The sequence below is a fragment of the Somniosus microcephalus genome, chromosome 4, assembly GCF_052327205.1.
Source record: "Somniosus microcephalus isolate GS21.2 chromosome 4, FLI_Smic_1.0, whole genome shotgun sequence".
NCBI lineage: Eukaryota > Metazoa > Chordata > Chondrichthyes > Squaliformes > Somniosidae > Somniosus > Somniosus microcephalus.
This window is the reverse complement of record NC_140990.1, coordinates 278,979,293-278,992,818: the sequence shown is the minus strand read 5'-3', so window position 1 is coordinate 278,992,818 and position 13,526 is coordinate 278,979,293. Positions and strand designations below refer to the sequence as shown.

The following is a 13,526-nucleotide window of genomic DNA, read 5'->3' as shown; positions in this document are numbered from 1 at the left end:
GTCAGTCACAGCGCTCCACCCTGCTTTAGTGGAAGAGCTGCTCTAGAGGGATTACAGTGAGCTTGGAGAGGTGGTTTAGCATCAAATCAATATGAAACTTGGGTCCAAGGTTAATCATTTCCTGAATTGGGGTCAATTCATGTATTCTCTGTTTGGATCTTGGAGCCAAAGAAAATTTAATTTGGAGACGAGATGGTCTCTTTGGATTTGGTTTGAGAAACTATGTGGGTTTAAGAAGTTTAGTAAAACAAGTATTGCTTTTAAGTACTACATACATTATGTTTTTTTCTCCACAGCTTAATGCATCTCTGTTTTTTCTGAATGGTTACTACACATCTGTGGTTGCAGATTTAAGGTAAAGTAAAACAAAATATTCTGTACCAAATTATTGAGATCTATTAATGTGATTTGGTAATCACATTAATACCTTGTGGAATTCTAACTGAACTGGGTGATAACACTAACAATCTAACATGTTATTTACAGTGAGGCTGAAGTCAGTGTATCTATCTTGAACATGTTTATACTCTCATCAAATGTGACTACCCCTGAGGTATGGAGCAGTGTGCAAAATTACATTAAGAGCTGCAGATCTAGCACCAGAAGCTGCCAGTTTGTGCTAAGTCATCAGCTGTCATATAAAGGTAAAAGCCAGCTTTTCATGCAGTCACAAAGCTGTACTATTATTGTCGATACAGTCAATCTTCTTTTGCTTATCAGTTGTGATTACTTAACTACAGAATAAATTTATACATTAGATTTTGACCACCTTCTATAAAAGCCACCTATAGTTAAATGCAGAGTAATTGCTGTAGTCAGACTTCTTTGTGTTATGTATTTAATGTGTGACAGCAGCATAACAAGATTACATTCCGGTTGCATTGACCTGTTTAAAATCTTTCATTGGCAAATTATCAATGTATAGCACTGTAACAATATATTATAAGATTTCTGACCACTAGAGATACTTAAAAGGATTTTTCATCACTATGATACGTGTCCAACAATGTACCTTAACAATTACTTTAGAAGAGTACATTTATGACAGCAGAGCCGATGTTTCTGTTTCTCATACCAACCATAAGAACATAAGAAATAGGAGCCGGTGTAGGCCATTCGGCCCTTTGAGCCTGCTCCAACATTCATGGCTGATCTTCTACCACATCTCCACTTTCCTGCACTATCCCCATATTCCTTGATTCCCTTAATATTCAAAAATCTATTGATCTCTGTCTTGAATATACTCAACAACTGAGCTTCTGCAGCCCTCTAGGGTAGAGAATTTCAAAGATTCACTACCCTCTGAGTGAAGAAATTTCTCCTCATCTCAGTCATAAATGGCCGACTCCTTATTCTGAGACTGTGACCCCAGGTTCTAGACTCCCCAGCCAAGGGAAACCTCTTCCCTGGATTTACCCTGTCAAGCCCTGTAAGAAGTGTGTATGTTTCAATGAGATCACCTCTCATTCTTCTAAACTTTAGAGAATATAGGCCCAGTCTACTCAATCTCTCCTCATAGGACAATCCCCCCATCCCAGGAACCAGTCTGGTGAACCTTTGTTGCGTTCCCTCTATTGCAAGTATATCCTTCCTTAGGTAAGGAGACCAAAACTGTACACAATACTAAAGGTGTGGTCTCACCAGGGCCCTATATAATTGCAGTAAGACGTCTTTACTCTTGTGCTCAAATCCTCTTGTAATAAAGGCCAACATACCATTTGCTTTCCTAATTGCTTGCTGTACCTGCATGTTAACTTAGTGATTCGTGTACAAGGACACCCAGGTCCCTCTGAACACCAACATTTCCCAATCTCTCACCATTTAAAAAATACTCTGGTTTTCTATTTTTCCTAGATAACTTCACATTTCTCCACATTATATTCCATTTGCCATGTTCTTGCCCACTCACTTAGCCTGTCTATATCCCATTGAAGCCTCCTTGCATCCTCCTCACAACTTACATTCCCACCCAGCTTTGTATCATCAGCAAACTTGGATATATTACATTTGGTCCCCTCATCCAAATCGTTGATGTAGATTGTGAATAGCTGAGGTCCAAGCACTGATCCTTGCGGTACCCCACTAGTTACAGCCTGCCAACCCGAAAATGACCTGTTTATTCCTACTTTCTATTTTCTGTCCGTTAACCAATCCTCAATCCATGCTAGTATATTACCCCCAATCCCATGAGCCCTAATTTTGTTTAATAACCTCTTGTGTGGCACCTTATTGAATGCCTTCTGATAATCCAAATACACCACATCCGCTGGTTCCCCCTTATCTATTCTGCTAGTTACAACCTCAAAAAATTCCAACAGATTTGTCAAACACGATTTCCCTTTCGTAAATCCGCGTTGACTCTGCCCAATCCTATTAATATTTTCTAAGTGCCCTGTTACCACGTCCTTAATAATAGAGACTAGCATTTTCCCTACTACTGATATCAGGCTAACTGGTCTGTAGTTCCCCATTTTCTCTCTCCCTCTTTTCTTAAATAGTGGGGTAACATTTGCCACCTTCCAATCCGCAGTAACTGTTCTAGAATCTATGGAATTTTGGAAAATGACAACCAATGCATCCACTATCTCTACAGCCACCTCTTTCAAAACCCTAAAATGCAGGCCATCAGGTCCAGGAGATTTATCGGCTTTCAGTCCCATTAATTTCTCCAGTACTATTTTTTTTACTAATACTAATTTCTTTCAGTTCCTCATTCTCACTGGAGCCTTGGTTCTCTACTATTTCCGTAAAGTTTTTTGCGTCTTCTTCCGTGAAGACAGACACAAAGGCCGTGATTTTTTTAATGGAGGCGGGTTGGGTGCGGGTCAGGTGGTTTCCGGCTTCCAGTCCCGCCCCCAACTGCATCCGGCCCACAGACATGATCTTACATTGATTGAACTTGTTAAGCCCGCCCTGCGGGCTTGCCGGCCAATTAACAGGAAGCGGGTCAGATGACGTCATTTGTTGATATATCATCTGCCGGTTTCCTTAAAGAGACCATGCACAATTTTTTTTTGACAGTTCGTTTCTCAGTGTTTGACAGCATTGAGGTGTTGTAAACACTGACAATCACTGCACAAAGGTGACCTCTTGCACCCAGGCTCTCCAAAACTCCCTCCATAGGCTGGAATAGATGGCAGCTGCAGGTGAGATGACAGAGGTGATCTGTCACTGGTGAGAGAGGTTCTCCCAATGATGTGGCACTGGACATGTATTTCAAAACTTGTAACCTAAAGAAATGTGTAAATGTATTAAAAATGCATTTCCCAACATTTTCTTTCCTCTGAGACTCACCAGTGCAACATTGGATCCTTCACACCACTTCTGCAGCTGTCATCAATGCAGAAACATTACAGCAGACTCGCAACACACCACATTTACCTGGCGCGGTGGCCGGACATCGGGAAACCTGAGGCAGAAGTGGCAAAATTCAAAAATAGCCTGTCACCTGTTAGCAACTACCTGTTAATAGGCAGGTAATTGCCTTTAATCGTTCTCCCGCCGCTAGGTCCATGTGCAAATCGGGGACCCGACACTTGGGAAAATTGTTTGGAGGCAGGTTGACGGCGGGATCGCAACCTGCCGTCACTCAAAACGATTTTACTCTTTCACCTGCCCTCTGAGTGCTGGCAAAATCCCACCCAAAGAATTTGTTTAATTACGTTACCATTTCCTTATTCCCCATTATAATTTCTCCTGTCTCAGCCTGTAAGGGACCCACATTTACTTTCACTAATCTTTTCCTTTTTACATACCTATAGAAGCTTTTACAGTCTTTTTATGTCTCTCGCTAGTTGACTCTCATTCTATTTTCCCTTTCTTTATCAATTTCTTAGTCTTCCTTTGCTGAATTCTAAAATCCTCCCAATCCTCAGGCTTACTATTCTTTTTGCCAACATTATAAGCCTCTTCCTTTGATCTAATACTATCTTTAACTTCTCTTGTTCGCCACGGTTGGCCCACTTTTCCTGTGGGGTTTTTGTGTCTTAAAAGAATCTATATTTGTTGTAAATTATGTATTAATCCTTTAAATACTAGCCATTGCTGGTTTAACATCATACCTTTTAATGCAATTTCCCAATCTACCTTAGCCAACTCGCCCCTCATACCTACATAGTTTGCTTTATTTAGATTTAAGACCCTAATTTCGGATTTAGCGAAATCACTTTCAAACTCAATATAAAATTCTATCATATTATGGTCACTCTTCCCTAAAGGCCCCTTTACTGCAAGGTTATTAATTAACCCTTTCTCATTGTACAATACTAGATCTAACATAGCCTGTCCCCTAGTTGGTTCCTCAACATACTGATCTAGAAAACTATCTTGCATACATTCCATGAATTCGTCCTCCACACTATTACTGCAAATTTGGTTTGCCCAGTCTATATGTAGATTAAAGTACCCCATAATTACTGTATTACCTTTGATACATGCGCCTCTAATTTCCTGATTTATATTCTGCTCTACATTACAACTACTGTTTGGGGGCCTATAAGCAACTCCCACCAATGTTTTCTGCCCCTTACTGTTTCTTAGCTCCACCCAAACTGATTCTACTTGATTTTCGGAGCTAAGATCCTTTCTCTCTACTGTCTTTATCACATCCTTTATTATCAGGGCTACCCCTCCTCCTTTTCTATTTTGCCCATCTCTTCTAAAAGTTAAGTATTCTGGAATATTTTGTTCCCCACCTTGGCCACTTTGCAACCACGTCTCCATTATGGCTATTAGATCAAACCTGTTAATTTCTATCTGCGCTATTAATTCATCTATTTTGTTGCAAATGCTTTGCGCATTCAGATATAGAGCCTTTAGCTTTGACTTATTTCTATTTTTCCCTGATGTCAACTTAGTCACTGAGGCCTTATTATCTTTGTTACTCTCTCTGTCCTTTCCTGACCCACTCTGCTTATTTTTACCCAAAACTCTACTCTACTCTAGAGCCTTGACATTTCTCTCACTGCTTTTAAATTTATTCTTTCCTGAATCCTCCCACCGCACCCCCCTTCATTAGTTTAAAGCCCTGTCTACTGCCCTAGTTATTTGGTTCGCCAGGACACTGGTCCCAGCTCGGTTTAAGTGGAGCCCGTCCCAACGGAACAGCCCTCTCTTTCCCCAGTACTGGTGCCAGTGCCGCACGAACTGAAACCCCTGCCTCCCACACCACTCTTTTTGCCACGCATTTAAACCTCTAATCTGTTTGTCCCGATGCTAATTTGAGTGTGGCTCATGTAACAATCCAGAAATTATTACCTTTTGAGGTTCTGCTTTTTAATTTGGATCCTAGCTCCACAAACTCCCTCAGCAGAACCTCATTCCTAGTTCTACCTATGTCGTTGGCTCCTACGTGGTCCACGGCAACTGGATCCTACCCCTCCCACTCCAAGTTCTTCTCCAGCCGCGAGGAGATGTCTTTAACCCTGGCACTGGGCAGGCAACACAACCTTCGGAACTTTCGGTTGCGGCTGCAGAGAACAGTATCTATCCCCCTGACTATACTATCCCCTACCACAACTACATTCCCTTTCACTCCCGCCACTTGAATGACCTCCTGCACCATGGTGCCATTGTCCACTTGCTCATCCATCCTGCAGGCTTTTCCCTCATCTACACAGGCAGCAAGAACTTCATAACTGTTGGACAAGGGCAAAGGCTGAGGCTCCTCCAGCACATGCACCTGGGGCCCCCTTACCTGCCTGAGTTGCAGTCACACCCTCCTGTCCCTGACCACTAACCAGACCTGTACCACTACCTAACCTAAGGGGTGTGACTGCCTCCTGGATCAAAGGGTCCAGGTAACTCTCCCCATCCCTGATGCCCCACAATGTCTGCACCTCAGAGTCCAACTCAAAAACTCTGAGCTGAAGTTCCTCAAGATGCAGGCACTTACTGCAAACGTGGTTGTCTGGGATCACAATGCACTCCACAAATTCCCACATGCTGCAGTTGGGGCACACCACCTGCACTACCATCCCTATATGTCCTTTGTCTAATTTAATTATGTAGTGTAGACAAAAAGCAACAGCTCCTTCCCCCTCTTCTCCAAATTCCCACTCTTTCCAAATTCCCAACTAAAACACTGTGTTCAAGTCTACTCCGTTTAATCCCACTCTGTGCAGACTGCCAAGTGGCATTGCAAATTCTATGCTAATTTTGTGACAAATTATAAAGAGTTCGGGCTGGATTTTATGGACCTTGGCAGGTCGGTGGCAGGTCCCAACCCCTCTGCTATCTCCATCCCAGCCTCTGAAATGAATTTACCTAGTTTGGACTTGTTAAGCCTGCCCAGCATGTTTCCTGGCCAATTAGAGGAAGCGGGTCTGGTGACGTCATTTGATGATGCATCATCAGCCGGTTTCCTTAAAGGGACCATGGCCAAATTTATTTTGAAATTGTGCTGTCAGTGTTCTGAAGCATTGAGGTGCTGCAAACACTGACAATGACTGCACAAAGATGCACGGCTACACCCAGGCTCTTCCATGACTCCCTCCATAAGCATATGGAGGGAGTCACAGCACACAGGGAGGTCCTCTTTCCTTCCCATGGGCGGGAGAGACCTCCCAAGGAGATCAACACAGCCTGGTGGTACAAGCAGGGATGTGGTCAGGAGGACCTGTGCAGTGCTGCAAATATTTCAGTGATCTCAGTAGATCACTAAACGTTAGTACAAAACCACACTCGACCTCATCCTGCTGTGCCTCTCTCATCACATCCCCATCACTCTGCCTTCCCTACCCTACTCCTGCACATCCTTACTCAAACCAACTTACCTTGCACCTCCAACCATCCCTCTCTATCTACATTTTCACATTCCCATCTCACTAACCACCCCTCATACTCGCCCTCATCCTAATGCAATCATACCAACTAACAACACACAAGGGTAGGCACTTGGGTGTTTTATGCAATGTTCATGTAAAGTTTCTGTTAATGTGGTGTCGAACATTGAAACCATTATTTTCAACACTTTCTGGCCTTGGACAGATTTGTGTGCACCTTTGGAAGTGGCTTAGTGAGTTGCAGTGAATGGTGAGATATAACGGTACCCCCACAATGGTGATGAGTGTGAAAGGAATGGCTTGGGCATTGTAGGGATGCTTTTTGATGTTGGTGTGGGGTGGTGCCAACCTGGCGCATCATGTGGCAGCCAGGGTGTACAGCGTCAAGTGAAGTAAATCTGGCCATGGTGAGGTCATCCCTGGCCTCCCGGGCAGCAATGAGCTTGGGTGCTGATGCCCTGTGTCCTGTGCAGCATCAGGTGATTGCGGAGAAGGTTGGTGTTGTTGTTGGTGCTACTGGTGTGTCTGGCGCTGCTGGTGTGCCTGGTGATGCTGGTGTTGGGGCTGATCGTGGTGGCATTCTGAGGACCAAGGTGAGAGAGTTTCAAGGGCACCCATGTTGATGGAATAGATGGTAGGTGAAGTAGAGATGACAGAAGCGATCTGTCAATGGTGGGAGAGGTAATGAGGTCAGACTGGATGAAGACTTGTGTAAAGACTTGCAGCATCCTGAATCTGTAGTGGAAACGCAGTTTAGAGAAGCTAGTGGTTAAGGGAACATTTCTCAATCAGCTGGGAGCTTTGACTTGACATTTGAAGCTATCCACTCATCAGCTGATTCAATGGCCACTGACCTCCCACCTCAGCTTCACAGATGAGGTCAAGGCACAGCGGGAAACTGGTGGGCGACCTGTCATTTCAAAAAAGCTGAGAAAAAAAACTCTGATAAGTGGCTGTAAACAAGCCACTAATGATTTTAATTGCCTCCCCCGCCGCTGCGTGTTGAGTCTGCTCAGCACTGACAGACCTGAAATCGGGGAAAGGCGCGTGGCAGCGGGTTCACAGCAGGGTCCTGACCTGCTGGGGAAAAGAAACACTTTCCCACCCGATCAACCACTGATCGTGCCTGCTAACCCCACTGCAAAATCCAGCCCTTGAGTGTTGTTGGCCCATGCTGACTAACACTAGGCTGAGACTACCTAAACACAGTTTGTGTAAGAGCCTCACCCTTCAATCTGGGTTCAAACACGGATCCCAGGATGAATAGACAGTGTGCTGGTCCACTCCACTCAGTTCCCTTGTTTGAGGAACTTACAGCACTTCCATTTCTTCCATAACCTACTTTTTGGACAAGAGGATTTTTTTGTATTCATCAAGATGATACTTATGAATGCAAAAAAACTCAATGTATTGTTTTTTTTTGGTATCCATGGTTTTTTTGGCATCCATGATTATTAGCATTTCCAGGGCAGTAATAGCATGAGTTGGATTTAGGCTATGCACTGACCAACCAAACACTTTGAGCTCACCCTCTTTTCTATTTCCCACACTAGCCATCCTTTTGGTCTCTTTAACTGTGATGTTGAGAATTTACTGCCAAAAAGTGAAAAATTACAGGCAGACTTGGGGAATTAAGCTTGCTAGAAATCAGGCCCAAACTGCTTAACCTCATTTTGACATTGAACCCTATGACCATTAAAGTAGAGTGACAATACTTCCCCGTTTTCCAGGGATAGTCCCCGGATGAGTTACCGTGTCCCCGGTCAAACAATGTGCCCGGGGAGTCCCCAGTTCACAAAACTCATCCCCAAATACCCTAACTTTCTTGTGTTGAAATATGTCTGACGGTAGTAGTAGTGCACAGCGTGTCGCCGAAAACAAAATAAAGCCTGAATAGGCCTGTAAAATGTTCAGTGATTATAATTCGTTATCGCAGGTACGGCTGATGTTTACAGTCATCAACCTTGGTCGTCATGTGCTGGTGGCACCGCCCACCATGTCATCAAACCGGGGTGACTGATGATTGATGGCGGAACTGACCAATCAAAGCAGGGGGAATTTGAGTTGTATCTACGAAATAAATAAATTAGATGAATAAAGTGCGGCAGAGGCAGGATTATCCGGTGAAAGGTGGAGGCAAATGGGTGGTGTATTTGTGAAAGAGCAGAGAGAGCACCCCAAATTTAAGAAAGTAAGTTTGTTTAACCAGTATCTTTTAAGTACTTGGATATGTAGTGTTCTTACTAATTGAGGTGCTTTATTCAACACCTAGTTCTAAAGAACTCTGGTCCCAAAAATGTATTTATTTCCATAGATGCTGATTGAGCTGTTTGTTTTTGTTTCAAATTTCTAGCCTACGTAGTTTTTTAAAATCTCATCTAATCAATCTTTACTGCCCACAGATTCACTTTTTAGGCCCTTTCATCTTTGTTTTTAGCTAGTGAAAGTGATTCTGTATAGAGCTGAAATCTTCTACTCCTGAAATCTTCTACAATTTGTGGCTGTTAAGACCCTCTTATACCCTTACTCCCATTCAAAATCTATGGGGGGAAAATTCGGTTGATTAGCGCCCTAAGAGGGCGCTAACGGGGCGCAAAGCAACTAGCGCCCGGGCGCAGCGATGTTTGCACCGCTTGCGAAATTGACCATTTTGCGGCGGTGTTAAACACTACCGCCACGATCTCCTGCGCCCGCAGATCATGACGTCAGTCGAGGGTGTAGCGCCCCGGACCAGATATTGAGTCGCACCCCCTGCCTTTCCGCCTGCCGCTAGCAACGACAGGTAGAGGGGAACATTTTGCAGTCGGGAAGGGGCTGGGGGGAGCGCTATTTAAAGGCGGCCGCTTCCTGCCTTTTTTTGTTGGCAAAAGTTTTGGTTTAAGGATCATCTTCCGGAACTCCATTGACTCGGGAACAGTACCCGTGGATTGGAGGGTAGCTAATGTTACCCCAATATTTAAAAAGGGGGGTAGAGAGAAAGCAGGGAATTATAGACCAGTAAGCCTTACATCGGTTGTGGGCAAAATGCTAGAGTCCATTATTAAGGATAAAATAGCGGAGCACTTGACAAATGGGGAAAGGATCGGACAGAGTCAACATGGATTTACAAAGGGTAAATCGTGTTTGACTAATCTGCTGGAATTTTTTGAGGAAGTAACTGGTAAAATAGATGGGGGAGAGCCAGTGGATGTGGTGTACCTTGACTTCCAGAAAGCCTTCGATAAGGTTCCACACAAAAGATTATCATGCAAAATTAAGGCTCATGGAATTGGGGGCAAAGTATTAACGTGGATAGAGAACTGGCTGGCGGATAGAAAACAGAGAGTTGGAATAAACGGCTCGTTTTCGGAGTGGCAGGCAGTGACCAGCGGGGTGCCGCAAGGATCTGTCCTGGGACCCCAGCTGTTCACAATATATATAAATGATCTGGATCAGGGAATTGGATGCAATATTTCCAAATTCGCTGACGACACTAAACTAGGAGGAGGGGTGGGCTCTGATGAGGATGTCAGGAGGCTACAGTGCGATTTGGACAGGTTGGGGGAATGGGCGGATACGTGGCAGATGCACTATAATGTGGATAAATGCGAGGTTATCCACTTTGGGGGTAAAAACAGGAGGGTAGATTATTATCTAAATGGCAATAGATTGGGAGATGGGGAAGTGCAGAGGGACCTGGGTGTTCTTGTGCACCAGTCACTGAAGGAGAGCATGCAGGTGCAACAGGCGATTAAGAAGGCAAATGGTATGTTGGCCTTCATATCAAGGGGGTTCGAGTATAGGAATAGGGATACCTTACTACAGCTGTACAAGGTGCTGGTGAGACCGCATCTGGAGTATTGTGTACAGTTTTGGTCGCCCCATCTGCGGAAGGATGTTCTTGCCATGGAAAGAGTGCAACGGCGATTCACCAGGCTGATACCTGGAATGGCGGGAATGACCTACGAAGAGAGATTAAATAGTTTGGGCTTGTACTCACTGGAGTTTAGAAGATTGAGAGGGGATCTCATCGAAACATATAAAATTATGGCAGGCCTGGACAGGCTGAATTCAGAGAGAATGTTTCCAATGGCCGGGGAGCACAGAACCAGGGGCCACAGTCTAAAAATAGCGGGCAAATCATTTAAAACAGAGATGAGGAAGAATTTCTTCACTCAAAGAGTGGTGAGCCTGTGGAATTCCCTGCCACAGAGGGCTGTGAAGGCTAATTCAATAAATATTTTCAAGAGAGAATTGGATATATTTCTGAAGGCTAAGGGGATTAAGGGTTACGGAGAAAAGGCGGGGACGGGGTACTGAACTGGTAAGATCAGCTATGATCTCAGACGAAGATCAGCCATGATCTCATTGAATGGCGGAGCAGGCTCGAAGGGCCGAATGGCCTACTCCTGTTCCTATCTCTATGTTTCTCTATGTTTCTATGTTTTAACGCTGTCCTAAGGAGTTTTGGCCCTCAGCACCTGAGCGCCGAGCTCTTTCCCTGGGCCTATCCATTCGTGCTTCCAACACAATTGCTTTTGAGGTCTCTCCAGGCCGAAATTCAAGGCTGCAATGAGCAGGGTGTGGCTGGCCAGCACGATGGCCCCCCTCCCCTTTAAGAACTGGCCGGCGCCAGTGTGTCTGTGTACCATTGCTAACTGACATCACCTGAGTTTCGCCAGTGCTCTGAGATAGCGCCTTTCTCCTCGACGTTAGTGCCTTAAGAGAGGTGTGTAGCGCCTGATTTGGTGCTCAAATCACCTCCAGGGGCGATAGAGGCCAAGTTTGCAGTCGGAGGCGATAATTAGCGCCGGGCGCTAAACTTTGCACCTGGCCGATAATAGCGCCCCAAACGGGGCGATACCAAATTTCTCCCCCATGGAGTCCTCCTGAACCAATCACTGGCTGACACCCAAACCCCAAATCAAATCATAATGATTGTATATTCGCAAAACCCTGGTTTGCATAGATTCTAGTCTTATGACACTCTTACATCATCTGTTTTCAACTATCAAGACTCATATCTGGGGTAGTTATGGCAATACAAAAGGAATACGCCTGCATAGGTTGAGATTCGGCCCCTGCTGTTGGCCTTTGTTTTTAATTTACTGCGGTTGTTCTAACATTCCAACACAGTGGCAACTGTAGCTAACCTTGGTTCCCAGGCTAGCTGTACTCTACGCCTCATCCTTACTGTTAGCTAATATCCAACTTTCACCCACAGCCTCACTATTCGACTACAGCAATCCTCTTTCTCACCCAGGTTGTCTGGTTACAGCTTACTCACAGACTTTTAATTATAAGCAAAAGCATTACAGGTCATATAATTCAGGTCACCATTGCATACAGTTGATGATTACAGACTTTTATATTTAATTTTTACACATGATTATAAATCCATTACTGATGATGATTATAAGATAGTAAAGCAAGCATTCTAAAAATCAACTGATCCATGATAATCTTACACTGAAATAAACACTAGTAGTACATTAGTCACTAGTGGCCAATAGTTTAGTGGGAATGGAGTCAAGAGAGGCAGGAAGTGGGTCTCATTCACATAAAAAGAACAGGCGATAAGGGAGAAACTAGAGAAAGACATGGGTTCAGGGCTAGGGCACAAGGGAGCATTGGGAAAGGTTTGGCTTGGTGGACAAGGGGATTGGGGGTGTGGCAAAGGCAGACGAACAGATGGTCTTAATCTTTGTGACAAACAAGTCTGAACTCCTTCGCGTGTTGTTGGCGAGAATATTAGAATTTCCATAATACGTGCACTGAAGAACATTTTGAAAGCTGTTTTTTTCATTAAAAAGTCTGAGCTATCGGAGGGAAGATGGGCTGAAGCAGGAGCAGAGATGGGCATTGTTACGGAAGTGGAAGTGGGCGGTCTTTCTGATGAAGAGGATTATGGAGTCGGAATTTCAGTTCAGGGATGCTGCGGTGTCAAACCATTTGATTCAACCTGAGATAGTGGCATGGGAACAGAGAAGAAATCGGTGGCCAATGAATAGAGTTTGTGGTGGGGCTGAAAACAATGGCTTAGATGCTCCCAATGTTTAACTGGAGGAATTGATGGCTCATCCAGGATTGGATGTCAGACACGCAATCTGACAACACAAAGGCAGTGGAAGTGTTGAGGTTGTGGAGAGGTAGAGCTGGGTGTCAGTCAGTGTACAGAAAGCTTGGAACTAACAGGTGGTTGCTGCTTGGTTGTACTTCATAGAATCATAGAAGTTTGTGGCACTGAAGGAGGCCATTTGGCCCATTGTTTTTGTGGCGGTCGAAAGAGAACTATCCAGCCTAATCCCACTTTCCAGCTCTTGGTCCGTAGCCCTGTAGGTTACGGCACTTCAAGTGCATATCCAAGTACTTTTTAAATGTGATGAGGGTTTCAGCCTCTACCACGCTTTCAGGCAGTGAGTTCCAGAGCCCCACCACCCCCGAGGTGAAAAAAAATTCTCCTCACCTCCCCTCTAATCTTTCTACCAATTACTTTAAATCTATACCCTGTAGCGGCTCGTGTAGATTGCCACTAAATAAGAGAGTTTGACTTCGACGAACTATAAGTAAGTTGTTTATTTACAGGAACAGGCTAATTACAGCAGGTAAGATAGGTAAGATGGCTGACTGTAGGAGCACCGTGGTGTAGGTCTTGTCCCAGCGGGGACTCCACGAGGACTGAGTTCGCAGTCCTGTGGGGAGCGTGATGACGTCATCGCGTTTGTGTTGTGACGTCATCACGTGGTTCGCGTTTCCCGCGCTTAG

The 13,526-nt window shown here is 44.6% G+C and overlaps 1 protein-coding gene across 3 annotated transcripts in view; it reads left to right on the top strand.

Moving 5' to 3' along the window:
* heg1 (heart development protein with EGF-like domains 1) overlaps nt 1–13,526 on the top strand; it is a 140,391-nt gene that overhangs the window by 100,618 nt on the left and 26,247 nt on the right. For all 3 annotated transcript variants that reach the window (XM_085986502.1, XM_085986501.1, XM_085986503.1), the window contains 2 exons: nt 297–355; nt 487–644. In XM_085986502.1, the coding sequence (XP_085842628.1) occupies nt 297–355; nt 487–644 (217 nt within the window). The remainder of the gene's footprint in view (nt 1–296; nt 356–486; nt 645–13,526) is intronic.